This window comes from Triturus cristatus, chromosome 1_2 (assembly GCF_964204655.1).
Source record: "Triturus cristatus chromosome 1_2, aTriCri1.1, whole genome shotgun sequence".
Classification (NCBI taxonomy): Eukaryota; Metazoa; Chordata; class Amphibia; order Caudata; family Salamandridae; genus Triturus; species Triturus cristatus.
The window spans coordinates 401,434,873-401,462,259 of record NC_140580.1 but is presented as its reverse complement, the minus strand read 5'-3'; the positions used below and the strand labels follow the sequence as shown (position 1 = coordinate 401,462,259).

The 27,387-nt window shown below is 43.9% G+C and overlaps 1 protein-coding gene across 2 annotated transcripts in view; it reads left to right on the top strand.

Annotated features, from left to right (window-relative positions):
- The window catches only part of RNLS (renalase, FAD dependent amine oxidase), a 455,130-nt gene that overhangs the window by 335,216 nt on the left and 92,527 nt on the right, over window positions 1–27,387 (top strand). For both annotated transcript variants that reach the window (XM_085605681.1, XM_085605670.1), the window contains exon 5: window positions 14,272–14,445. In XM_085605681.1, the coding sequence (XP_085461807.1) occupies window positions 14,272–14,445 (174 nt within the window). The remainder of the gene's footprint in view (window positions 1–14,271; window positions 14,446–27,387) is intronic.

The following is a 27,387-nucleotide window of genomic DNA, read 5'->3' as shown; positions in this document are numbered from 1 at the left end:
GCAAACCAAAAAATGCATTTACTATGAAAATACAGACATAATTAAAACTACCCAGTCTCAACCTCCAATGTGGATAATAAATATATATGCTTTACTATAACTATATATGTATAAGGGAGGAGGATTTGATACATTCTCTAAAGTCATTGAATGACAAACCTCAGAAACTAGAATGCACCTATGAGATAAGTAATGTCAAATCCAGTTTTTGCATAATTTATGCATCACTCTAAGCCATTAAGGCTTTTGTTTTGACTTATACTGGGTGCTCCCTTGTGCCTGGACAAAGCTATACCACTCTGAAGAGCTCTAATGAGAGTGAAACACGTGTCAGGGGTTGCTTTTATTAATTTCAGGTTGGCTTGCATGGTATTTTACCAATCCAAAGCTGTAATAATGGGCCTGGAGTGGCAAAAGGCTTTGGCCATTTTACAGCTCAGCATGGATAGCCCAGGGCTAATCCTGTGCTTAAAGAATTTGCTGTAAAAACGGCAAAATAATTTGTCCCTTTCTATCTCAGCATGGATGGCACTGTGCTAATCCTATGCTTAAAGACTTTGATAGAAAAGCAGACATTTGAGGTGAGCAAATTTAGAGTGTCGCTGGTGTTGAGGGTGCTCTATACAGGAGCTGCTTTCCATCTAAACGTGAGAGCTGCCCAGAGCTGTCTGCTTATTTTTTTGCATAATTTATGCATCACTCTATGCCTGAAAGCGTTTTGTTTTGAATTATACTGGGTGCTCCCTTGTTCCCTTTTGTCTGAACACAGTTATACCTCTCTGAAGAGATCTAATGAAAACGAAACAAGTGTAAGGGGTTGCTTTTATTCATTTCAGGTTGGCTTGGATGGTATTTTACCATAATTTATGCGTCACTGTATGCCTGAAAGGGAACCATAGCTTGCGCCTTCCTCATGCACTGCTTATACGCTTCTCTATTACATCACCCATAGCATGTTAAATCATATCATTTATAACAACACTCATGCCATCTTAAAATACATCTTTTATGAGAAGATGTGTGCATGGTAGAGGGCGAGTTATATTTAATTTAGTCTGGCTAGTGAGGTGACAGCAGTCGGTATGGAGGAGTGAAAGTATAGTAAGTTGTGGGCGGGGCCAAAATTGTAACTTCAAGCTAAACCTATACATTTTGAATTTCTCAGGTTTGTGAAGCTTAAGTTGGTTTTGTATAGAAATAATGCAGCCAGGCCCTGTGGCAAAACCCCTCACAGGAAACCAACCCATCAATGCTCACAGCCTTTGGCCGTGCACAGCAAGGAGTTGTAAACAGGACCTGGCCACAGGCCCTTTGACCAAACCACCCGGAGGCAGCCAACCCTCTTTCAAAGCAGCTTACCCCATGCGCCGCACAGCCTTTCATTAGTCATTCGTTAGGGTTGGCCACAGGCCCTGGCTTGCAGTCAGACCCTGCGTTCAACTTCCTGTAGTCAGCCACCTGGAGGCAGCAAGCATCATGCTGTGCACAGTCTTTGGTCATGCATGGCTGGGGTTAGCTACAGAGCCTGTCTTGTAGCCAGGCCCTGTTTCCAACTCCCCACAGGCAGCCAACCCCACGCTTCATGCAGCCTTTCACTGTGTGCAGCGAGGGGTTGGCTAAATGGTTTGGCCTGCTGCCAGGCTCTGTGGCCAAACCCCAGCAGGCTGCCAACCCCACACCGCATAAAGCTATTGACGTGCTCAGCGTAGGGTTGGTCTTTGTGCCCTGGTACCCCATCCCCTGGGGCCAAAATATTTTTATTAAGAGGAGGGAGACTGCAGCCCTATCCCCAACCCTTAATTGAGCCCTGGACCCCTTTCCCTGAAGCCAGTTCCAAAAAAGAGTGGAGGAGGGAGTGTAGCCCCACTCCATAAGCCTTAATAGGCCCCGGGGCAAAATTCCATGGACCCATCTGTGGAGCTATCCTTTCAGTCCAGTCTGGCAAATTATCCACATATGGCAGAACACTCTACCAACTATTCTCTCCTTCAGCAACTATCATGCTAAGGTTGAGATCTCATCTGCGCAAAACTGATTGAATACTCATCTGCTGCACTTTTCTATCATGTAGTGTCAATCCTTCCATAGCCTCACAAGATCCCATCCTGTGGTCTGACTGGCCATGTGTTCCCTGAAACCTCAATCACTCAAGTTCTGTCGCTCAAGTTTTCCTAATTCTAGGAAACATATCCTGCTCTCCTTCTCTAGTATCAATGTGACTAAGCAATCCCCTTGCACCTCTTTGTGTGATCCAAATCTCTAAGGGGCCCTACTTGAGTGTTAACATCATAAGTAGAGTGCCTAGCCTTTGAGGGTTGAAGTATTTCACCCATACTAACTACACAACGATGTATAGACTCCATTCTATTTGTCATCCTCCCAAAATCATATTACCCTTTTTTCTTACTTCTCTTGCATCTGTCCTACCCTCACTTCACGAAAGACAGTCTTGTACAGTTTCAGGTGAAACTATTACGTTTCCCTTCTCCTTCTGCCGGAGTGGTAAACAACTTTCAGTTCTTTCTCTTCCTTGTGATACTGGCCATCGGGCCATACTAGGAGCCCTATCCACATAGTCACTCCATCTGGCATCCTCTGCATTTCTTCACTCTGGGGGTGGACATTCGCTCCCAAACTACTTTTCCAGTAGTGTCTATTATCTGCAACAAATGCAATGTTGCTGATGAAACATGTGACTGGTCATTACTGTCTCCTTGACCTTGCTCTTCATCTCTGTCTTCCTGGGTAGAGGCTGAATCTAAATGCAGTGTAAACTGCACTTCTAGTTCTCCTGAAAACTGGGAGTCACGCACCCTTACTTGCTGTCTAGGAGTACTCGTGTGTTTAGGCTTAGACATCTGCGGGGCGACAATTAGAAATTACTTTTAGGGATTGTAAAGGGGTCTCAACTTCAGGGTTCTCATATCCCACTGTAGCTTTCTGTAGCTACACCAGTGGATAAATACCAGGTATTTTGGGAGAAGTACCCATGGAATAATTTGGGGGTGAGAGAGCAGACTGGGTGCTAGGGGTATCAACTTTTGAGGAGTCCTTAGACTTCTCACAAAAGGATTGCATACAGCTAAGGTGGCTTCTCGCTTCTGCAATTTGGCTCCTGTATATTTACTTTTAAAATGTGTAATAATATGTTATAATATTTTGTCAGCAAATGTCCCTTCCTTTGGCCAGGGATACATATGTTTCTCAGTGGCTTTAAACCATTCTAAACAATATTTGTGTAATTTTCTTTATCTCCTAGAAAGGTCGTTTGCATATGCTCTAAGATAGTCTCCATGACCACTCGTGTTTCTAACTAACTAACTAACTTTTTTCTATCTGGTCAAATATTACTCATCCTTTAAAACTTTATACAAGTCCTCAGTAACAAGAAAATTCAACAATTGTCTTTTATCAATCATATATTAAACATTATACATTATAATAACTTTATGCAACAACATTACACATCAACATCGTTCTGTGGCCACATTCACATGCACACACACGCACTCCCCATCAGCATAAAAAAATATGAACACTTCAACTACTTCTAAATATTAATCACCATTTTTCTAACTCTAAACTTTAGATGCAACCGGCTACCCCTGGTCACTTCCCTCAGCGCTTAGAGAGGATAACCTTCTTAAACTATGCGTCTCTCAGACCATGGAAGGACTTCTGGTCATCAGGTCCAGGATAGTAATTTGAGTGTTCAGATCCTACCTGGAGGTAAAGTTTAGTGGCATTAGCTTTTCAGCTGTCCATCTATGTCAAACATTGAAACACATATCGACACCTCCAATTTTGAATTACCCACATTGACCACTTCCAACCTTATATTGGGAATAACAAGTTAACTGATTGTGTAGGGCTTTCCCGATATTGTGCAACACATGTACACAATATTGCATGCAATACCTTATATCTACATCTGTGTTTACCATTACCAAGTCACACAATATACACAAAAACATGGAACTTAGTCTGCATTGTCCTCACCTTTAAAAGACGGCAATCCCCGGATCCTATCCGTCCCCCGTGAACAGGAAGAACTTCAGAGAACATTGTGTCTGCTTACCTCTTCAAAAAGTGCAAAACAATCTGTGCTGCTGGGGAAGGCAGTATTCCAGTGTCAGCAATCAGGTGGGGGCAAGAGGGACTCCTGGCTGGGTCACCATCTGTTGCAGGGTAACTTAAAAATAAAGAAAAGACAAACTCCTCTTTGGCAGTGTAAAAGCAGCCCTTTACTGTCGCGAAAGGGAGAATGGCAAGTCCACATCAGTAAACAGCTGGTCTGAATATGCTGCTTCACAGGCAGCTTCTTTTATACAGAGTTGAACTATGGGGGTTACAAAATTTATGAAAATAGATTACTAGACAGTTACGCATTGGTATACATTAATTATATAAAAAAAACATGAGTCCACCCTTGACCATAGACTTTAACCTAATTCACTACACATCCTTTTTTTCAGATCTAACTGCTTAACAAACTAAGGGGTCTATTAGGATGGCGGGCAGATGTCCGCTGCTTGGCCGGTGGCTGCAACCACCGGGCTGGCGGGGGTCATCCACCTGCGATCGCAACCTAGAAAACCGCCGGTCCCATTAGCATGGCGGTAATGACCGCGGCAGTGAGATTTTCCGCCCGACACTTTTCCGCCGGTAGCAGTCCGCACGCTTGCCTGGCGTGCAGAGCTGGACCGCTAAAATGGGGCCGGTGCAGGGCCAGGCTCCGCCGGCAGAATTATGATGCCGGCGGTAGCCAACCTTTCCGCAGCGGTGGAACCGCCATGGAAAGGCATGCGGAGAATGTCTCCAGGGGCTCATTGCGGGCCCCCAATGTGTTTGGGGGTGTGGGAGCACTGGGGGAGTAACATGTCCCTGTACCAGGTGGCAGGCACTGTGCAGTGCCTGCCACACAGTACAGGGATATGCTGGACATGCCTTTTTGGACATCGCGGCGGTGCTGCTGGCAGCAGCAACCGCCGCAATGTTAAAAGCCGCAATCTGACCTCCGCAGTCGTATTTCGACTGCGGAGCGTACTAATTGGACCTGCGGTTATGCCGCGGTCCTAGCGGGCGGTGTTTTCCCGCTACCATGGCGGTCGGAGTGTTTTTCCAACCGCCATCCTAATAGACCCCTAAGAATTCTTCTACTTTTGAATGCGTCTGTATTTGGATTGAATGCATGTTTGTTGGTAAGTGTACTTTAGCATTGTGGTCCTAAGACCTCTTATCAGATTCCGTGTGTTCTTGGCTATTTCAATCTCCTGCTCCTGTTCTTCAATGATCTTCCATCGCATTCTTGTTTAACTAGGACAACACAATGCATGCCTTTGTGCTAAATCCATAAATTCCTTTAAGCTTGCTGAACACAAGTTTTCCTTTAACTATGACCTTACCGGTCCTGCACTCTGTTCTAAAGTAAATTCTTCACCTCTTGCTCATCAATACAAGTTTTTGGTGTGCACTGTTCTTTTACCACGTATAACTGTGTGATGCGCTCTACTGTTACCTGCTGTTGCTCCGCATTTTCACATTTCTCATAACACCTCCTTGCAGACAAAAGAGTCGCATATCTCAATTTCGTAGGCATAGATATTTGTATGCATTTGTGGAATGCAGCACTGAGATGAAGAAAACTTCTCACATAATAAAACAAAGTCCGCATACCCTTTTTTATGTTTTCAGATTAAAAGAATCCAACCATAATTATATTATGGATCCACTTTTTACCTAATGAACTTTGAACTAGGTGTATAACATACGATTCATCACCAGCCCTAAAGTCTATGCTAACTAGGTTAAGGTTTCAGCATTCACCTTAGTGTAGCGAAATTGTTACAAACCAACAGCACAAAATACATAGGGTTGGGCTGCATTCTCACAGAGACGAAGGCTAGCTGAGATCTGCTTATAGAGTTAAACTACGCCACAACAGAGATGAACTAGACCTTGGCCGATAATGGGTCTTGTCGTAAGAGGACATGCAAAGTTATACTGTACTGATTGAACCAAAAAGAGTAGAATTGGCTAGTTTTAAGATGACACAGTTGCCGTGGGCTATATATGAACTGATCTCTGCTGATCACCTTACATTACACTCATGAGTTTGTTGGATGTAAAAGCTCCCAATTGACAAAGGAGGGAAAAGACATGGGTTGTCGTTGGTGAGAAATGCAAGACATGAACTGTGGGTATCCAGTAGGAAAAGATCCACAGGTATGTTTCGTATGGTTCCAGCACAGGGCCTCTGGTAGTAGGTTAATGCGCAGTTGCTGAAGTGTGGCATTGGGTGAGAAAGCAGGTTATTTCTGGTTAAGTAGTTTACCTGTATGATGGAAGTGTCGCATTTGAGAACTCATCATAATTAGGCATATAAGGGACTCCTGAGACGAGGGCAGGAGAAGGTGGCACAGGCATCTCAACAGTAAGATACATTGCATTCAGTTTTCAAAGCATTGTAATATATTGTGACCATTGCTACAAGTGTGGCATGTATCACTAGGCAATACTTGTATTGTACCGGAGCTTGCCTGCTGGGAGTGACCCTTGTGGGGATTTTGGGAGGTTGTGCATGAAGGCCATATGGATGCTGTAGTTTCTGCTGCAGGCTTCTGTGTGTTGCAGACCAGTGTTAGCTTTATATGGTAGTGTTTTAATCATACATACCTCACCGGAGGGTACTTTTTGTTGTGTATATTGTTAGATTCGTATTGGCTTGAAACAGAAACTTATCTTGAAGAGAATATTTGGGTTATCTCTACTTACATCAGGTGGAACCCACATGAGGGTGAAAGGCATGCCTTAAAAGGAGGGAATTAAGGTATGATTCACACATTCTTCCATGTAAGTATGAGAAGGGTGGGGTCGAGGTGTTATGAAGTTCCTACAAATATAACAGGACTGTGTATTAGACCAACACAAACTTCATAGTATTGAGTCTTAGTCCAGTATATGATCAGTAAGTGTTCATGGGTTTCAGCAAACTCACAGTATCACAACCAACCCCTAAACTGACCAGGGTAACAGCAGTTGTTGGGAACCTTGAACATAATACACTGATTCCCAAGGAATCCGTGGAAACAGATCTAACGCTTTTGTTTTGTCACTTGTGCATGCCCAAGTTAAACAAACAAAAGACAGATACGACAATGCATTTTCAAACATTTCTTGAAATTATCGTATTCTTGCATAGAAAGCCTGAGCTGCGATTGTAAGAAAAATGAGACATGTTAATATAATCAGCATTGTTATAATCGTAAATAATATGAACAATTGAACCATGTTAATTGTTGCTAATATTTGCCTTCCTACTCCTATCTGTATTTAATACTATACTAAGGAGAGCATAGTGGGAGCACCATTCTGCCAGATCAATTGGGATAGCTTAACCACCCTATCTTTGTCTTGGGTGTCAGGAAGCCGGTCACAGAGCACAGGTTATCTTCCTTAGCAGGATGGAGGTCAGAATCAGCAGGGCAGCTTCTCAGTCACAGTCTGCAGCGGTTCCGTTAAAATACCAGCATGGAAATGCTCCTCTCAAAGAGGTTTAGCATGTAAGCTGTATATATAATAAAACACTGTTCTTATCAACAGTGCCAGAGGCGCAGAGCAGTATATTTGGTTTCGTCTAGCTAAAATAAAGCCTCTCCTAATAAGCATAGAGAGAATGAGAAACAATGGCATTGTGTTCTTCATGTCGACCCTCGGTCTAACTGTACAGACTATAGGGCATCAGTGCCTGTCAAAGATGCACTTACAGCACATTCGCGCATCAGCAGAAAGTTTGTCAAAGGGCTCCACGAGAAAGAGAAGTCAACCTAAGGAGTTGAATTTAAAATGGAGAATACACATGCACCATGCAACAGTTTATACCAGTTATGGTGTAAATGGTATTAAACTGAAGATGGAGAGACAAGATTGAAAACTTACCTGGGAAGAAAGTCTTTCGAGTATCGAGCAAGGGCCACTGATAAAGATTTGTGGTTTACGTCTTAAGTGGCGGCTGCTACCGGGAAGCAGCAGTGGGCGTGGAGGGGGGGGGAAGAGGGGGACAAGGTTAAAAAAAAACACTTCGCTGCCGGCCGGCTGCCCATCCGACGCCTGCCTCCATCCTCTTCCTGGCTTCTTCTCTGCAAACAGGAAGCACCCGGGTTCCCAGGATCCCCAAAGTCCATCACAATGCTGCAATGCAGTGGTGTGATTGGTCTGAGTGCCGTGACTCAGCACTCAGCCAGGGAATGGGAGCCTCAGTATGTTCTTCACCCAGGCTATAATGCAGCCTGGGTGGAGAACATGCAAATTGCGCATGATTGTTTGGCCGGCCTGAGAGGGGCGGCCAAACATTCATGTGCACTTACATAGTGCCCATCACTCCTCCCCCTGCTCTGAGAGCAGAGCAGATCCAACCCACCAAGACCCCACAACAGGAACAAATAAAATGATAATAACGTTGAGTTATTATCATTTTATTCTTCCTTTTTGTTCACTGCGAAAAGCAGTGGGGCGACGCTCCTCCTCCTTAGAGGAGGAACCAACACTCTGTCTTTTGTGAAATAATTGATGGTGATTATTTTGCTATGACACATTACAATGAATGCCCTTAATACAGTGCTGTCAAACAGTAGACATTTGATAGCTCAGATGTGGTGCCAGCTAATCTTCGCATTCCACTTCTAAGGAGCATGGAAGAAGGTTTAGTACAGGGGAGCACTGTTCAGTGTAGACATTGTGCATGGTTTGGATTGATTATTTTTGAGCCTTTGTAGACTTTACACTGTAGAGTGTCTTTTGCAATCATTATTCCCATAAAAGGCAAGTTTTATTTACGTTTGTAGTGATTGGACACCTCAGTTCCCATTGAAACTTCTGATGGAAACAGAGAGGCCAGATAGTAAGGTGTTTGGTAAAAACTGTGTAAAATTCTTTAAAAACTCATGTTAATTCATAATGATGTTGTAAATTGTGTTTTTTATGTATGTATATGATATTTCTATAATGCAAACCTACCCAGAAGGCAGCAGAGCGCTGAACAGAGTCAATAAAGTTGATGAGTATTAGAAGAGGTAGCTGGACTGTAGATGGTTAATGCCCCAGTTACTTACCGGTAATCTTCATTACCCCTGGTCTTCCTGGATGCAGTCCTGAGTCCGGCCCTCCCACCAGGGCATGGGGGCTGACTATTTTCTGTTTTCTTGTGCTTTTTGGCATGGTATATTACAGGAAGTGCTTCATTTGTTCCTCCCTTATGCGGGGGCTCATGGGTAACGGGGGCCATCTTGGGGGAACTTTTTGGGTTTCCGGTAGGGAATTGGTTCTGCCAGAATGGAGAAGTATCATGCGTAAGGACTGCATCCAGGAAGACGGTCAAGGAGGTAATGCATTGTAGAGTTATTTAACAAGTTGAGTCTTCAACTCTTTCCTAAATTGGTGCAGTGTTGGGGCGGTCCTGGTGGATACAGGGATGTTGTCCCAGATCCTGGGTTTATAGATGGAAAAGACGCATTGTCTTGTGTTTTTTTTTAACTCTTGTTAGTATGTAGTCAGATGGTGTCCTGACTGCAAGTGTGTCGAGAACCACCAGTGATGGTGAGCATCTGTGCACTATAAGTGGGCGTTCTGGTCATGATGTTGTAAAGTGTTATACAAATGTAACTGAAGGCGAAAAGTGGGGAAATGGCAACACCTTTAGTATACCACCGTATTTAGTCTATAGCATGAAAGTAGCTTTTGAAGCCTCGTGTGGGTAAACTATGGAGGACAAAGTTAGTCCAGGATCTTTTATTTCTGTATAAACTGTAGCTTGAAAAAAAATCCACAATTGTGTAAAATTGAGGGAGAAAATAAAATGCTAATACAGACTTCATTTCAACGCACGGAACTATCTGAGCTGCTTTACACTGTGTTCACAAAGATTTTCACTGGTGCAAATCGGGAGATGCCTGGAGTATATTACATGTTCTATTGCAATAGGAAATCGCAAACATTTGTTTAAATACATGCCGAAGATGCTGGAGGTATCTATTTGTTTGCTAGATTGCAAATCTTGCTTAATGTGATAAAGTCGGCTGGTGTAATTAGTAAATACTCTCCTGTCCATCTTCTAATTTGTTCCAGAAGAATCTTTGTGAATGAGGCCATCGTCGAGGACAGAACATGGACAAAAGTTAACTCATAATAGACACAAACAGCGGCGTAGGAAGTGGGGTGCGGTTAGTGCGGGCCGCCCCGGGTGTCATCACTGAGGGGGGTTACAAAATGACAAAAATATGTGTTTTTCAAATAAAAAAATTAATTGGGGGCTCACTGCACTTTAAAAACAATATTAAATTATTTAAAACGAGTGGTGCGCAGCAAAGAAAAAAACTGAAAGGCAAGCTTTAAGTATCTTATTTTTCCTTCTTTTAATAATTTCAATGTCGTGGGGGGGTGACAAGAAATTTTCCGCACCGGGTACCACCTGAGCTTGCTACGCCACTGGACGCAAATCAAGGTGCAAAAACTAAAATGTCTGCTCCCATCAGTCACAAGGTGTCCCTTTGCAAGAATGAGATTTCTGTTCCAATTCAAAAACTGTGTGTCTTCTGCCTCGACTTTCCAAACACCAGCAATCATCGTCTTTAAAAATAAACTTTTTTTTTAGAATGTTATATATCATAGGGATGCGAAACTCTAAATGTAAGCACCTTGGAAGTCTGTCAGCGTCATTTACATAACATTTTATGGTCCCAGGTTACTTTTACCACTGCAATAATTGCAATCAGGGACGGATTTCTCAAATCCTAGTTCAAATCATCAGGATTGAGAAATGTTGCCACTATGTATCCCAGTTTATTGAAATTTGAGTTTTTACCAAGCTTTTTTTTTTTTCAACTTTTTTTTGGAAGACCTTTATTGATAGAAAAAGGCAAATACAAGTCAACAAGGAGCCCTGGGGGCTCACACATACGGTACATTACAACTTACTGAAAGCACAGAGGATACATTACAGAAGGACTGAGGTCTAGTTTTAAAAGGTTTCCTTGTAGGATAGACATAAGCAGGATATCGTAGCACAACAAGTCAATACTGGTGTTGGACAATCAGGATAGATAATCTTATAGCAGAAGAAAACACCAGAGTCGCTGCGTGGCTCCCAGAAAGGAACGTCTAAACCCCAGGGAAGGAAAAAGGACAAAGAATAGAAGGCCCATAGAACAAAAAAGAAAAACAAAAAAAGAAAGCAACCCCACCCCCCAAGTACCCCCCACCCTGCACCCCTGCAGCTGGCTACGGCCTGTCCCCCCCTAGCAGTGTGCCTGTCGCCCAAGAAAAGGAGTCCCGAAATATAGAGAGTAAGAAAAGGATAGAAGCCTAAAACTCTCATAAAATTAAGAAAGGTGGGGAGGAGCCCACTATTCGTCCCCCAGCTCCGCCATCTCGCACCAATAATAGCAACAGTAGTCTGACACCCAATAATAATAACATGCCCAATATGACGAGAAAACTGGGGTCACAGCAGCAGCGCGCAGGGTAAGTAAGGCAGCAACACCCAACCAAAACATCCAAAATATCAACAAGGAATCTTCAAGCCATGATTGATAAGCGTAAGCCCCCGCAATAGTCTTCTAGCACCACCGATACATGTCCCGGTCACTCAGAGAAAACTAGGTCCCCGGCTGCCCCACCCGCAAGAACGGTGCAAAACATTTATCAACGGAGGAGGGCCAACCCATGATAACAAAAATAATCGACAGGAGTGTATCCGGCCATCACTTCCCGGACCCCTATGCAATCCATACCCAAAGTCCAGCTTCCTCGTCAGTCCAGCACAGTCCCAGGAATGTAGTTACCGGTATCAAGGCAAGAAAAAGACAAACTCAACCCTGACCCCTACGTTCCAGTGCGCCAGCAAAGTGCAGTTGCGGCGTAGCCCCGTAGAGTAGGAAGAGCATCCGATGTGACCACCTAGAGAGATGGCAACAGCCAGTAATCGCCATCCAAAGCAGGACAGTGTTATCCCCAAGAGTGCAGTACGGGCAGGCGTACAGTGATAGTCCACCGAAATTAGGCAACTCACTCCCGGGCAACATGTTCAAAGTAAGCAGAGCAATCTTGTCAGCAGCACCCGCTGGCGGTGGTAGTCCTGGCATCCGACGGCGAACTTCTAGTTTCCGTCCAAATATAGAATGCACTGTGTCCTCCATAGTTGCGACAGTCCGAGCGGCGGTGATGTTAAGTGCACTCACAGTCAGTTCCTCTACGTCTCCCCGGAGAGGCTGCACACGACTGCCGAGTCCTGGGCTCGGCGATCTGCTCCGCGCACAGCCGCCCGTCCGGTCAGCCAAGGAGAGAACGGGCACAGCGTCGTCCAACCGGCGCTCCAGGTCACGGGCGTTGGAACAAAAAGCAGCTCGCATAGCAGCCAAAGCTTCCAGGACGTCGCCGATGCTCACGGGCATAGCGTGAGAGGAAGAGATGCCAGCTCCCTGTCCCCGGAATCCGCAAGCGTGTGGCGACCCTCGAGCCCAGTCTTTAGCATACATGTCCAGGCGTTGTTTAGTAGGTCAGCTCCCAGAAAGGCAGGGCCAAACCACAGGGACAGGGCAGCAACCTCTAGTCCAGCGCCACGCACAGGGACAGCACAGTGACGGTCCAACCAGGCGCCGTGTATAAGCGCCGATCACTCAATACAAATGGCCCCTTCCATTACACTACGTAGCGAGAAATCAAAGAGAAACTTCCAAAAAGGGGGATACATTTGTTGCATCGGCGGTAGTAAAGCAGCGTAGCGGCGAGACTCCAAAAGAAACTGTTGCGCCACTTCTGAGGATCTCGGTGGTTTGTCGCGTCTCGCCGGCGGTTTCAGATTCTCATGTAATGGCCGCTGTTGTTGCCTTCTAGCCGGACGCTGCCGAGAACAAAGGACCGGACCCACTCAGCAGTCGTCTGCAGGAGTTCAGGGCATTTCTTCATTCCCGGTGCAGGAGGAACGACGGGGAGCCTACCATCGGATGCAGCGTCGCCTCCCAGACCCGTTACCGCACAACAGGCACGATTCCGCAATCAGGAGAAGAAGCGGTACGGGAGGGAAGCGGACGAGTCGGCGGAGCCGAGGGCTCAGGCGGCCATCTCTGTTGCAGGCTAGGCTCCTCCCCCTAGTTTTTACCAAGCTTAATTGTAGGTTCAGGGGTAGGAACAGAGGTGTTAATCTGGAACAGACAGTGGGCATTCACGCACAAAAGGTTTTTACAAACATTTCTGATTATTTTTTCCACACTATTTGCACACACAACTTTAGATTTGAAAAAGATTAGAGTAAGTGGGCACATATTGTTTAAAGCTGCTCTCAATGCTTTATTTTTTTCCCCTGGTTGTTTTTATTTGACATTATTCTTGTGATCATTATTATTTTATCACTGTGTTTATTATTTATTTGTTCTTTTCTTGAAAATTCAATAAAAACGATTTGAGTTAAAAAAAAAAAAAGAAAAAAAAAAAAAGCTGCCCACAATGCCACTGTATTTTCAGCAATTGAAGGGGGAGGCGTTTCTTCAGGAGAATATTTTGTTTCTTTGTAGAGAGAATATGTGAAGTTATACGTTTCCACCATATTTACTTGTTGGTTGTCTGGACTTCAAACATGCTGCAGGAGTAAGTTTAAGGGAATAAGGGTGTGCACCCAAAACTTGAATAGACTTTTGAGGCGTACTTCACAGGATTTGGGAAATTTCAACAATGAGCTATGATATGCAAATTATTGGTGGAATTTCAAAATGAGCCATTATATGCAAATTATAGGTGGAATTTCAAAATGAGCCATTATATGCAAATTATAGGTGCAGTTATCACCAAAAGTCTGACGTTTGCAAAGTAAAACTATTGGTCATTGTACGGCAAGCATGCACGGCATGAGAAACGATGTAACTTCCTTTCAGGTTCACACAAAAGACCCCAAAAGACACTGGAAACGATTGCATTTTGCATTACAATATAGGAGATTATGAAAGTTTGTGTGCTGGGTCATAGCAATACGTAGTACAGCATGTGCGGTGGCACCTGGGCCTAGAGATATGAGGGGTACTACTGTGCCCTAATCATGCATATCTTTTACTACCTAATCAAGGTTTGAAGTTACATTTTCATTATTAGCAATAGGGTCCATGTCACTTTTGCCAAGCCACTGTTCTTGTGAAATTATGCACACTGCCTTTCTGCATATCTTTGGTGTTCTCAGGTTTTTTTTGCCTCCAGAAGATGTGATTGTCATATTTCATTTTTCCACAGTGATCAGCAGCAGTCAGAGGCATCAACTGGAAGCTGTGAGCTACTCTTCTCGCTATGCACTGGGACTCTTTTACGAAGCTGGTACAGAGCTAGATGTCCCGTGGGCAGCACAGTACATCACCAGCAATCCCTGCATACGCTTCATCGCCATTGATAATAAGAAACGTGGCATAGGTCAGTAAACGCCAAATTTCTTTTAAACTTATGAGCAATACGCAGTCTAAGTTGGGAAAAATGGCTTTAAAGAGACCGTTAAGAATACAAAAACGGGGATGGAGGGAATACTGGAACTATTCCAAGCCACTGGTAATTATTTTCGGTCGTAGTCTGCTTTACTCTGTGCCATAGCAGGGCGAGAGTGACCACAGGCAAGCCAGTTATGCCCTGCCTGCAGATGGTAGTTCAATAAATCAATCAATCAGGGTCTTATGAAGCGCAACGACTCACCTGTGAGGGTCTCAGGGTGCTGGGTGGAGGGAGTGTGCTGGGTCAGCGGTTCAGTCATGGAGCCAGGTCTTGAGGACCTTCCTGAATTGCGGCAGTGATGGTGACTTCCTGAGGGGCAGAGGTAGGGAGTTCCAGGTCTTTGCAGCAAGGTAGGAGAAGGATCTTCCTCCAACTGTGGTCTTGCGGATCCGTGAGACGGTGGCCAGGGCCAGTTGTGCGGAGCAGAGATGTCTGGTGGGAGTGTAGAAGGGGAGGCGGTGGTGGAGGTATGCAGGTTTGGCGTTGTGTAGGGCTTTGTAGGCATGCGTGAGAAACTTGAAGGTGATTCTCTTGTTGACAGGTAGCCAGAGAAGGTCTCTAGGGTGGTCGGTGATGTGGTTGTGGTGGGGATGTTCAAGATGAGTCTGGCGGAGGTGTTCTGGATGGTCTGCAGTTCTTTTTTTGTTTATGGGTGGTGTCAGCATAGAGTGCGTTGCTCTAGACGAGTCTGCTGCGGACGAGTACATGGGTGACCGTTTTCCTGGACTCGGTAGGGATCCACTTAAAGATCTTATGAAGGAGGCGGAGCTTGTGGAAGCAGGAGGACAAGACACCATTGATTTTGCAGTTCATTGAGAGCGAGGGGTCAGGGATGATGGCGAGTTTTTGTGTGTGGTCCGTGGGAGTGGTGTGGACTCCGCGCACTGTGGGCCACGAAGAGTCTTCGCCGGGGGAAGGGGGAGGAGTCCAGGATGAGGACTTCGGTCTTGTTTGAGTTAAGCTTGAAGCAGCTGTCCTTCATCCAGGTGGCAACTGCCTTCATCCTGTCGTGGAAGTTCCACTTGGCGACTGTGGGTTCGTCTGTGAGGGAGAGAATCAGCTGGGTGTAGTCGGCTTAGGAGACAATATTGAGTCTGTGGATTCTGACAATGGCTGCAAGTGGGCCATGTAGATGTTGAAGAGGGCGGGGCTCAGGGAGGATCCCTGAGGTACTCCTCAGCTGATCTCTGTGGGTTCTGATTTGAATGGTGGAAGTCTGACACTCTACGTTTGGCCGGTGAGGAAGGAGCAGATCCATTCTAGGGCTTTGTCATGGATGACAGAGTCATGGAGTCTTGCGCAGAGAGTGTGTTGGGAGACAGTGTCGAAGGCAGGCAAGAGGTCCAGGAGGATGAGGGCTGCAGTTTTTCCTTGATCGAGGAGGGTGTGGATGTCGTCTGTAGGGGTGAGGAGAGCAGTCTCAGTGCTGTGCTTGCTTCTGAAGCCCAATTGGGAGAGGTCCAGGTGTTGTTCGTTTTGACAAACTCTGAGAGTTGGGCATTGATGGCTTTCTCGTTGACTTTGGCTGGGAAGGGGAGCAGAGAGATGGGTCTGTAGTTCTTGAGGTCTGTTGGGTCGGCAGAAGGTTTCTTCAGCAGGTGATTCATCTGTGCGTGCTTCCAGTCTTCCGGTAAAGTTGCAGACTCAATGGAGCGGTTGATGGTGTAGCAGAATTTGGGAACAATAGAGGTTCTGGCTTTGTTGAAGCTGTAAGGTGAGGGCAAGGGTCCGAGGGGTTGCTCTTCATCATCCCGAGGGTGTTGTCAGAGGTGAGGGTAGTCCAGTTGGTCAGGGTCTTCTGGGGGCTGGGGCTATTGGGTGCGGGTGGGGTGGGTGAGTCTTGGGTCATGACACTGTCATAGATTTCCTTGATCTTGCTGGAGAAGAAGGTGGCGTGGTTGTCACAGGGGTCTTGGGACGGGGGATGTCTACTTTCTCAGTGCTGGGTTTGATGAATTCTTTGACTAGGACAAAGAATTACTTGCTGTTGTGTGCGTTGGCGTTGATGCATTCCTCGATGGTTGCTTTCTTTGTTGTTCTGATGAGGCGGTGGGTGCACGGTGATGGCAGATATGAAGCATGCGTGATAAGCTGTGATCTTACTGCTCCTCCACCTTTTCTTGAGTCGTCTGGAGGTGTGCCTGGAATCTTGTGGGGTGGAGGAGAACCAGTTGGCTTTCTTGGAGGGCTGCTCGCCTGAGGGTTTCTTAAGGGGGGCTAGTGTGTTGGCGCAGTCGGAGATCCAGCAGTGGAGGTTGCTTGCTGAGGTGTTGGCATCCATGGTTATCTGTGGTGGGGTCTAGCTGAGGGAGGTGGTGAGCTGATCTTCGGTGACCTTGTTCCAGCTTCTGCGAGGATCGCGGTTGGCGTGGTGGCGTACGGTGAGTTTGGTGAAGGAGAAGTGGACACTGTGGTGGTCGGTCCAGTGTGGCTCGGAGGTGTGGCTGACAGAGATGTTGTTGCTTGCGGAGAGGATGGGGTCTAGCGTGTGTCCTGCTGAGTGGGTTGTCATTGTGACCAGTTGTTTGAGTCCAATGTTGGTGAGTTTCTCCAGTAGGGATGAGGTGTTGTTTTCTTCGAGGTTATCCAGGTGGAAACTGAGGTCACCGAGAAGGATGTAGTCCATTGAGGCAAGCGCATGGTGAACATTGAAGTCCGCTATGGCTTTGCTGACGGGGGGACGGGGTCCAGGAAGTTTGAAGAGGAGGGTGCCATGGATGGGTTGGTATGTATCTGGAAGTGGAGGTGCTCCATGTCAGGTGAGTGGTCGTCGAAGCTGGTTGTGAGGTGGAGTGTCTCTTTGTGTACGATGGTGATGCCTCCTCCTGGTTGGTTGATGCGGTCCTTGTGGATGATTTTGTATCAGTCAGGGATGGCAGTTGCGGTGTCCGGGTCTGAGTTGGAGTTCTTCCAGGTTTCCGTGAAGAAGGTGATGTCGGGGGAGGTGGAGTTGAGCAGGTCCCAGATCTCCACAGCATGTCTTTTGAGGGAGCGTGTGTTGAGTAGGATTCATCCAAGGAGGTCAGGTCCAATTCTTGAGGGTCATGCAGTTGTTAGGTCTATTGTACGGAGGCTGGCGAAGGTGCAGTTGCAGGTGCTGCAGGTGACCGTGCCTTGGGTGTTCTTCGCTGATATGAGGTGGCAGGCAGAGTGGCGTCCGGTGTTGAGGGCGTGGACGGTGCTAGTGTCATAGCGGTGGGTGGTCCGCGGGCCAGGGTCCATAGCGCAGGGCGCAGTCCAGGCATGGATGGGCACAGACTGGCTTGCTTTTGGTGCGCCAGAGGCGCTCGGCCACACAGCCATTAAGTAGTGTGAGGGGGAGGGCTGACAGCTTGGAGGCTGGAAAAGTGGGAAGCAGGAAAGTGGTGCTGGAGGGTGGTGGGGCCGCGGGGGACAAGCAGAAAAAAGCCCTGGGGAAAAAAGGCACAACAAGTGCCGAAAAAAATAGAAAGTGAGAGAAAGGCAGAAAAGGTGAAAGTTAAGGAACAGAAGAAATCAGAGGAGAAAAGGTAGAAAGCAGAGAGACAGAGGGCAGAGCAGCAGCAGAGCAGAGACGCTCCACACTGGACCACCAGGGATGAGGCGCAGGCGGGTACCTGCGGGTGGAGGAGGGTCTCGAACTCAGGATCTGTAAGGGTCAGGGGGCAACAGCTACCAGGCGGAGCTGTACAGCAAGGGAAACTACCTACTGACAAGGTCAATATTTCACCACAAATAACTGGGCCACATGCCCCCTGCATGGGAAAACGTGCAACTGCAGGATTGTTTCAGCCTTGTTGGCCTTCATGCTTGAGTTGCAACATATTTCAGAGGTGCTAGAGGGTTGTGTTGTAATTCGCAATGAAACACCAATTTTAAATGTGAGGCCTCACTAGGTGCCTAAAGCAATGCTAGACATTTCCAGTATACTTATTGCTACATAGTTCTGTCATTTCTGCAGATATTAAGTGGTGACATAATACCACATCTACTCGCAGGTATTAAATTAACAGCATCTTAATCAACCTAGCTAAGACCAAGTTTAAACTTTGTGTTTGTACTCTAATTAAAAGTGGTTGCTGGTTTCTGAATAAATAAAAGCTAGAGAGGGTGTCAGCCTATAAATATCTTCGGAAATCCCTGAACAAGAGAGGACGAAATACCTGAATGTCCTAAAATGCTGTGCCCAGTCTCTGACACAGGCTTTTCAATGACTACACAAGAGCCAGATCTGCTTGGATGTAAGAGTATTAATGAAGGTTGTCAAAAGCAGATTAATGCCCACTTGGGCGTATGAAGCCATTGCCTTCAAAAATGATCTTGACACCTGGCTGGACAAAGCACAATGCAAATGTTTTTGCCAACTTTTCTTTCTGCCAGATTGCCCAACCCCTCGCAGATCTGTAACCTTATAAAGAAACATATGCTACTGAAAGCCAGGTTTTTGTCATATTGTGCTAAACTAAAGTTAGCGCCCACCGGTTCCTTGAGCCATCAGTCAGGGCAGTTTATAACGCAGAAGAACTCCTCATTGGGCCACCACTTTGATATTTCCCTGATCACTCTAGAGGCCCATGAAATATGCTTTAACAGACATCAAGACTCCTGTCGAAAGAAGCAAAAATAATCTCAGCAGATTTCTAGAGCAAGGGCTTGCATAAAAATATCTCATCATAGCTGGGCAGCTAAATGTTTTGATACACCATCTTTGTCAAGCAATTTAACTCAACTTCTATCTTAGGTTCAGAGCGCCAATTGATGTGGCAGAGATTTGTGCTAATCCCTTTGGAGGCCTACTGGTATGGAAGACTGAGTGTCGGCACAAATAGCACCTGAAGACTATGTGGCCTGACAGCAGAATTGCTCAGCCATGTGGTATCTATTTGTAAGAAACTGCTGCGTATCCGGGAATTTGGGCTGCGACTGATCTTCAGAATTTTGACCATACATGCATACTATCAAGGAGACGATAAGTGTTTTCCAAAGACAAAATCAAGAAAGCTGTCATCACGGTTCTTGAAGTATCTAAAAGCGGTCGTAAAGGAACTGAACAATGTATCAGATGTTATTAGACCTCCCAGGAGCCCCCCAAAGTAAAACTGTTTTGAACAGGCCAGCATTTAAAGCACTTTGTAGCATTTCAATATGGACTCCTTCAGATCTTGGGTCATTTGAAGGTGCAACAGCTTTTGTGAATTCATTCTTCAGTTAAGGCCTTTAGATATGGTCTCAAAGAGAAGCCTTCACATCCCTTCTCCACAATATGTATGCCTCCCTAATCCAGTACACTTTTGTGGATAGTCTCAAGACCAGAAAAATCATCCTCTTCACAAAATAACACCTATGTTAGATCCAGCCAACCTTGCTAACTTATAACTAAGAGTCCCAGTTTTCCGATTTTACAGATTTTTACAGATAAATACAGACAGAAACCAATGTGTTTCCTGTCTGTATTTATTTTTAAAAAGAGAAAAATACTGAAAATTGTGCTTATTGTCAGTGACTCACCATGGTGTCTTTCATGAATTCCAGACAAAAGCTGATCAGACAGATAGAATGGGGACTTGCAAAACAGGATCAGATTTCCTAAAATACAGGCATATGTTAAAATTCATTTGTAGTATATCACTAACATGCACCTATGGGTGTAGTGTTTTGTTAAATGTGGCTGCGTAACTTGCTAAGACATGACAGGCATCCATGTATGAGTGCACGTCTAAGAGTTAAATAAATGTGGAAATATGCCATTTTACGACTCAATTTATTATCCAAACACAAAATAAATGTAGATAAATACTAATGAGAGGGCCCAAAAATAAATATGGATAAATACAGATGGAAATGTAAAAAAAATAATACCAGAAAACCGGGAGCCCTGCTTATAACCCTCCTATTTTTCGAAAATCATCAAGTAGGCAGTCGCCACCAAGCCTCAGGATCACAGCTGAAAGAATACCCCACTTCAAGACTATTAATTTGAGTTTAGACCATGTAACAGTATTGAAACAGTCACACTCCAAGTAGTCAACAACATCCTATTCCTTAATGGCAAAAACAACACTTTCCTCCCTTGCCACAGCTTTTAACTACACTTGCAATCAATCTTCGATCCACGCCTTGAAAACGTACATGGGCTTCACTGGCACAGCCCTGCAGTGGTTCATATCCTACCTCACATACTGACAGACATTCTTTCAAATAGGAAGTACCAGCTCCAGCATTCTCCCAGTCTGTTGTGGTGTCCTCTAGCCTCTATCCTCTCAGCCACCATTTTCAACCTTTATATGGAACCCTGGGGGCCACCCTTGCAGACAGCAACATCAAGATTCACCTAACTAAGATACAACTCACTAATCAAACAAGCATTCTCTGATCTAGTCAGGCTTCGCACTTCAACCGCCGGAACAAACAGAATCCTTTAGATTCACTATCGATTCAAACCTCTCACTCAATTAATATATTGCCAAGAACACCAAAACAGCCTGGTTCTAACTCTTACTCTCTCTCCCTCTTGAAAGTAGTGGAGCTCTACTTCCAGGAGAAAGAAAACTTTAGAAAGATAGTTCAGCCCCTAGTCTCTCTTTCATCTAGGCACCACCACCCTGCTCAATGGCTTTCCAGAGGCCACTCTCACTTGAAAGGCATCCTTTATGCATCATGAGGATGATGTGGTCATATTTCTTCACAGGGCTGAAGAAATACGACCACATCATCCTCATGCTTCTCACTCCCTGCCCCAGGATCTAGCACAACACCATGTTTAACACCAGAACAGCACCAACCCTCCTACAATACAATAAGAAACTAAAGACTCCCTTCTTAAAGGTACACTACCTCAGGTTAACTTTTCTCAATTTGTATTAGCTCTTCCTTCTCCTTTATCTGTCCCTTACTTCTTAGATTCACACTTTAAGTTCAGAAATAAGTTTATTAAGGGAAATGTAAATCTCAGTACAAAGAGCAAAATAACAGTACTTAGTCACATGAAACATCTTTTGAGTACAAGGAGAAGATAGGTATATATACAATTAAAACTGGTCTATCTGAAAAAAAAAAGATTAATAATAAATCACAGAATACAAAAACTAGAATGCAAGAGAGGAATAATTTTGCAAGTGAAAATTACAATAAAAGAAAGTCATGGAGGTTTGGAAACTTCTTGTTGGAGTTAGAGAAGATGAACGTCTAGCACTAGCTTCGATTAATTTTGTAACAGGTAGTCATAAACACAGACGTTTTGTGCCCATAGAAATGGGGTACACAAAAGTTGTACCTAATCTGTGATTATAACAAATAGCATACCACCAAGCTTGGTAGGATAATTTGGTAAAGTCTTTCCAATTTTTAGTAATCTGCTGAAAGGCAACCGCCAATAAAAGGTCTACATTTTTTGTGTTAGAAGTGTGTTCTGACCACACCGGGGACAAACTTCCCAAAAATACATTGGAAACAGAAACAGGAAAGTTGGAATGAAAAATTGAATTGATTTGGGCCCAAACCCTTTTCCAAAAATCATGAACAAGTGGGCATGTAAAAAGTAAGTGATGAAGGTCCGCATGAGGGGAAGAGCATGACCAACAATCATCCAAAACACAAGCGTGTCTTCTATGTAGAGCAACTGGAGAAAGTAAAAGCCTTTTATAAATAAAAAAATAGTGTCTGTGTGGTCTTGGCAGCTCTCCAGGATTTCCTGATTTTACCACATATCTTGTTCCAAAAAGTAGTAGACCAGTCAACACCCAGATCCTGCTCCCAGGATAGTTCTATCTTAGATTTGTTTCACGGAGTGCATGAAGATTGTAAATAATTATAAATGGCAGAAGCTTTGGGGTTAACTTGTAATAGGGAATTCAATTTATCAATCGGAGAATTGACATGGGCAATGAAGGAGTTAGGAGGTGTGCAACGGGTGTACGCATCCAGAATAGCTTGTTTCAAAAGTGTATACTTAGATTGGAAGGAGGATGGTAGACCAAACACACTTTTAACCTGTGCAAAGGACATGAATTGGTCTTGTATGTATAATAAGTGAACCCATATTAGACCTTTATGCCTCCATGATTTGCAGTAGAAAGGTTTATCACGTATCAATATCATGTTGTTGTGCCATATCGTGGAGTTAGAGAGGAGAGTCCCACTTATAGAATCGGTTGAGTGTGCAGGTTTCAGAATCTTAGATGTATATTTAATTATGGGGGTCAAAAGGTGTTGTGGTTTTCGCGAGAACGAGAGATACTCTTGAAAGGAGAAAGGGGATAGAAAGGAGAGCTCAAGTTTAGTCCAGAAAGGTGATTTTTAAAGGTGTGTGAGAGCCATCTTGATGATTGCCGAAGCAAATTTTTTTTTGATATATAGGAAAATTAGAAAAATTAACAGCACCCTCCGATTTTGGGCGGGTCAATTTTGATCAGGACATACAAGATTTTTTATTGCACCAGAGGAAAGAGGATAACAAGATGTTTAGTTTTTTAAAATAATTTTAAAGGCATGGATAATGGGATGTTAGAAATCATATAAAGAACTATGGGGGACAGCATCATTTTTATGGTATCAAGACTGCCCCACGAGGATAGGTAAAGAGGATGCCATTTAGCATTTAAAGACGATATTCTCTGTATACAATTATCCATACATCTTGAAATTGTGTTTGAGATGCAGGAAGTGAGTCTAGTCGAAAGGCCAGAGATTTAGAGAAGATTTTATAATCAACATTGACTAAAGATATGGGCCGAAAGTTTTTACAATATCTCAAATCTTTACCCTCCTTGGGGATAAGGCAAATGAGAGCTTCAGAAAAAGAGCCAGAGGATTTACCCGAGGACAAAAAGGGATTCAACAAAACATGTAATTTTGGAATTAATAAGGAGGCAAAATGTATAAAAAATTTGACTGTAAAGCCGTCCGGGCCAGGGGCTTTGTCTTTTTTAAGTGCCAGAAGTGCAGCATGGAGTTCCTTTTGTGAGAGGTCAAATTCTAAATTAGAAAGGTCGGGTTGGGCAGAAGAGGATCGATGAATGTCAGACAAAAACCGAGAGATATGCTGCTCTGTAAGAGAGGCTTCTGAAGTGTAAAGCGTTTGATAGAAATGAAAAAATTCATTTAAGATTTCGTCGTCTTTATATTTCAATTCCTGCTGGGCATTCATAATAGATTCTATAATAAGCTTGTTTTGCTTAACTTTTAAGTATTTGGCTAGAACCGGCCTTGTTCTGCCCACCATAAACTTTGCACTGGTTCTTAATAAGTAAGTAGAAGCATTATTCGTTGATTCCTAATTGAATTGAAATGTAACATTAATAAGTTCTGACAGACAGTCTTTTAATCTAGACAAGTAAAAAGAATGTTCAAGTCTCTTTATCTTAGCTAGGAGAGGTGTGGTAAGCTCTTTTACGTTTTATGTTTTCTGGAGATGTAACCAATAATAAAGTCTCTAGCCGCTGCCTTAAAGGCGTCCCAAATCACATGAAAAGGAAGGTCATCAGTCTGATTGAATAAAAAATACTCATTGAAAAAGGAAGTAAATGAAGAAATGAAAGTCGGGTCCAAAAGAAGAGAATTATTGAAGCGCCACTTCCGTGGGGTGCAGGGTTTCTGTAAAATGTCTAATTGCATAGTAATAGGAGCGTGATCAAAAATTAGAATGGATCTAATCTCAGCTGCCATTAATGACTGTGATATGTTATGAGAGATGAAAAAGTAGTCCAATCTTGATTGAGTGTGGTGAGCTGGAGAATAATAAGTGTATTCTTTAGTAGTAGGGTTGCAAAGTCTCCAGGCATCAATGAGCTTGTATTGTTTGATAGTCTTTACAAATGATTTGGGGGCCTCATGGGGAGCAAAGTAAACCTATGAATTACGATCCAAAAAGGGGTCATAAACTTGATTACAATCACCTGTGAGTATAAAATTCATCAATACAGTCTGCAAGTTGCTGAACTAAGGACGACCAAAAGGAGGGGTCACCAACAGTGGGCGCGTATACATTTAACAAGGAAACTGGAACTTTGCCAATCAGAAGCTTAGTAAACAACCATCAACCGTTTTCGTCAGAACATTGTGATAACATTTTAATAGAAAGTGATTTACGGCATAAAGTAAGAACCCCATTTCGTTTGCCATCACCTGGTGAGTAAAAAACCTCCCCAACCCAACCTCTTCTCAATTTTATGGATTCCTCTGCTGTTAAATGAGATTCCTGTAAACATGCTATATCTGCACCGAGCTTGGCTAGGTGAGTCAAAACTCTCTGCCTTTTAATGGGAGAGTGGAGACCTCTCACATTCCAAGAGACAATATTTAGAGACATACGTAAAGTAAGAAGATGTGTTTGAAACAACTATCCTTAGGAGAAAACAAATAAGAAAGAGTATACCAGGAGACAGACCAACTAACTGCAATACGAACCAATTTTTCAAAAAAGAAGTAAGGACAATAACAAAAAAGTGAATTCACATGTGACAAATGCAAAGCACAATACGGGAAAACATTATACGCGATATTGAGACAAGAAAAATAAGATAAGAATAGGTCAAGGAAATAGAGATGAGAGAAAAGATAAAGAGTAAAGGATAAAAATTGGAAAAAAGAGGCAATGTGCAAAGACAAATTAGAAGCAAGTGACAATGAAAGAGTGGAAAAGAGAGAAGGTACTATTAAAAATAGGAAAAAGAAAAAGAAGAGAAAAACTGTACCTAGAATGAGTCCAAAACATAAAGAGGCTGGGGAGGGATGAGGCCACATGGAACGATGACACGTCCGGACTCCACAATGGGAAAACTTCGGGCAGAGCGACCATAAAACATGAGGGAGAGACAATGCAAAGAGGAACCTGTAAGGAAAAAAAAAGTTAGTTAAAGCAGTTACGACATTATAGAGATATAGGCAACTAATATGACGATATAATTGTAAACCTGCAAAAACAAACATTAAATTACACTAGATAGAGCACAACAGTATATACGCTATTAAATAGTCTGTGAACTACACAAACATCCCAACGGAGCAGATATATGAGTTCGTATCTAAAGTTGCTACAGGAAGAAAGTCATCAAGGACGAGATTTTGAAATGCCCATCTTCTCAGAGCAATGAGAGTTTAAGAAACGTTTCAGCTTGATTGGGTCATCGTAAGTAATGGTACTGTTGTTGAAAGTTACTTTGAACAAGCATGGATGAAAAAAGCCGAATTGTGCACCAATAGAACGCAAAGCAGGTCTCATGGGCAGAAATTCTTTTCTTCTGTCTGCTGTGGACTTTGCATAATCCTGCGAGAAAAAAAGTTGGTTTCTTGAGGATGAAATCCACTTCAAGGATCGGACTGTAGCAAGAACCTTGAGAAGATCTGTATACTCTAGAAAGTAGAGTATAACACCTTGTGGTCTGCGTTGAGCAGATTGTGAAGAATGTAGATGACCTAACCTATGAGCACGTTGAATGTTCAAGACGTTGGTTTCCGGCAACTTGAGCAACGTCGGCAGAAAACATTTGAAAAAAGCTATAGGGTCAGACCCTCTGAGCCCTCCGGCAAACCATAAATGCGTAGGTTATTCCTCCTATTCCTGTTTTCAAGGTTTTCAATCTGCTTCTGGCAAGATGCAAACTGTGATTGAAGAACTACAACCTAAGCACAGGGCGAACTCAGGGAGTCCACACAGTGTTCTACTGCAGTAATTCTCTCTTCCATTTTTGCCCAGACATCTGTCAAAACTTGTATCTTCGAATTAGTCTCCTCTACAAATGGACGAAGCACACGTATTTCTTCCAAAAGAAGGTCCAATGAGACTGACAAAGTTTGCTTTGGTGGAGACGGTGGGTCCTTTTTCAACCGCTTGGTTGATACCTTGGTGATTGTAGAGGAAGAGGCAGAGGCACTTTTTGGAGACGAGGCCAAAGAGTCCTCCCTTTTGATACAATGAGCATAAAAGTGTGCACGCGAAATAGATGAGGGATTTGCAGGAGCCACCAGCGATTTAACTGTTTTCAGTCTACCCATGAAAATGACGACTAGAAATGGTATTACTTAAAAAAAAATGAATTAAGCCGACATAGTTTCTATCACAGATAAAGACAAGCAGGCACTTGAGACCACAGCAAACTTAATAGTGATGTAAAGCGCAATCAAGATCTGTAGAAGTTGTCATGCCCATAGAAACATAAAGAGCGTTTAACACATAGGAAATGTCAATAACAGAATTTTCAGGATTATGTTAATAGTTCACACAAATGAGAGATGTCATAAAAGCCTCTGGTATAAAGAAGAGACCTGAATTGTCAGAGTGCCGCGTATCAAGTGTATAATAATATACATGTCAATAATATCAAAATACATATGCAATAGAACAAACAATGCCACATTAAAAAACACCTACTTAAATACCATGAAGTCAATAAGAAACCAGAAATAAGCATGCAAGGATAGTCAATGTAAGCAAATGACTTGTGGCGTTGAATGGAGCGCGTTAATTTTCATGAGGAATCCTTCATAGAGGGGCTCAGTAGAAGCAAAATGGCCGCTGGTATCTCAGGCAAAGAAGGAAGAATTCCTGTCATTAACGTAAAAAAAAGGCAAAACGCTTATAAATAAAATGCCCGTTAAAGTGAAACTGCTTGTAAGCTGTGTGCATCTCAGCACAAGGGAGTTAGAAGCAAGATAGGGCAGACTTGAGTGGCTGTAAAGGGAGAGAAAGTCTCCTCAGGTCGCAAGTAAAGACAAAATGGAGGGCGCCATGAGCGTCGGGAGAAAAATGAGGAATTCAAACCAAAGGACGTTTCCTCCCGCCATGAAAATCACTCTGCCGGTTACCGCTTGAATTCCAACATTCGCGCTGACAATTTCGCCGGTCCTCTTCACTTGCGAGTCATCGCAAAACTCTCGTCCACACCGCCGTCACCG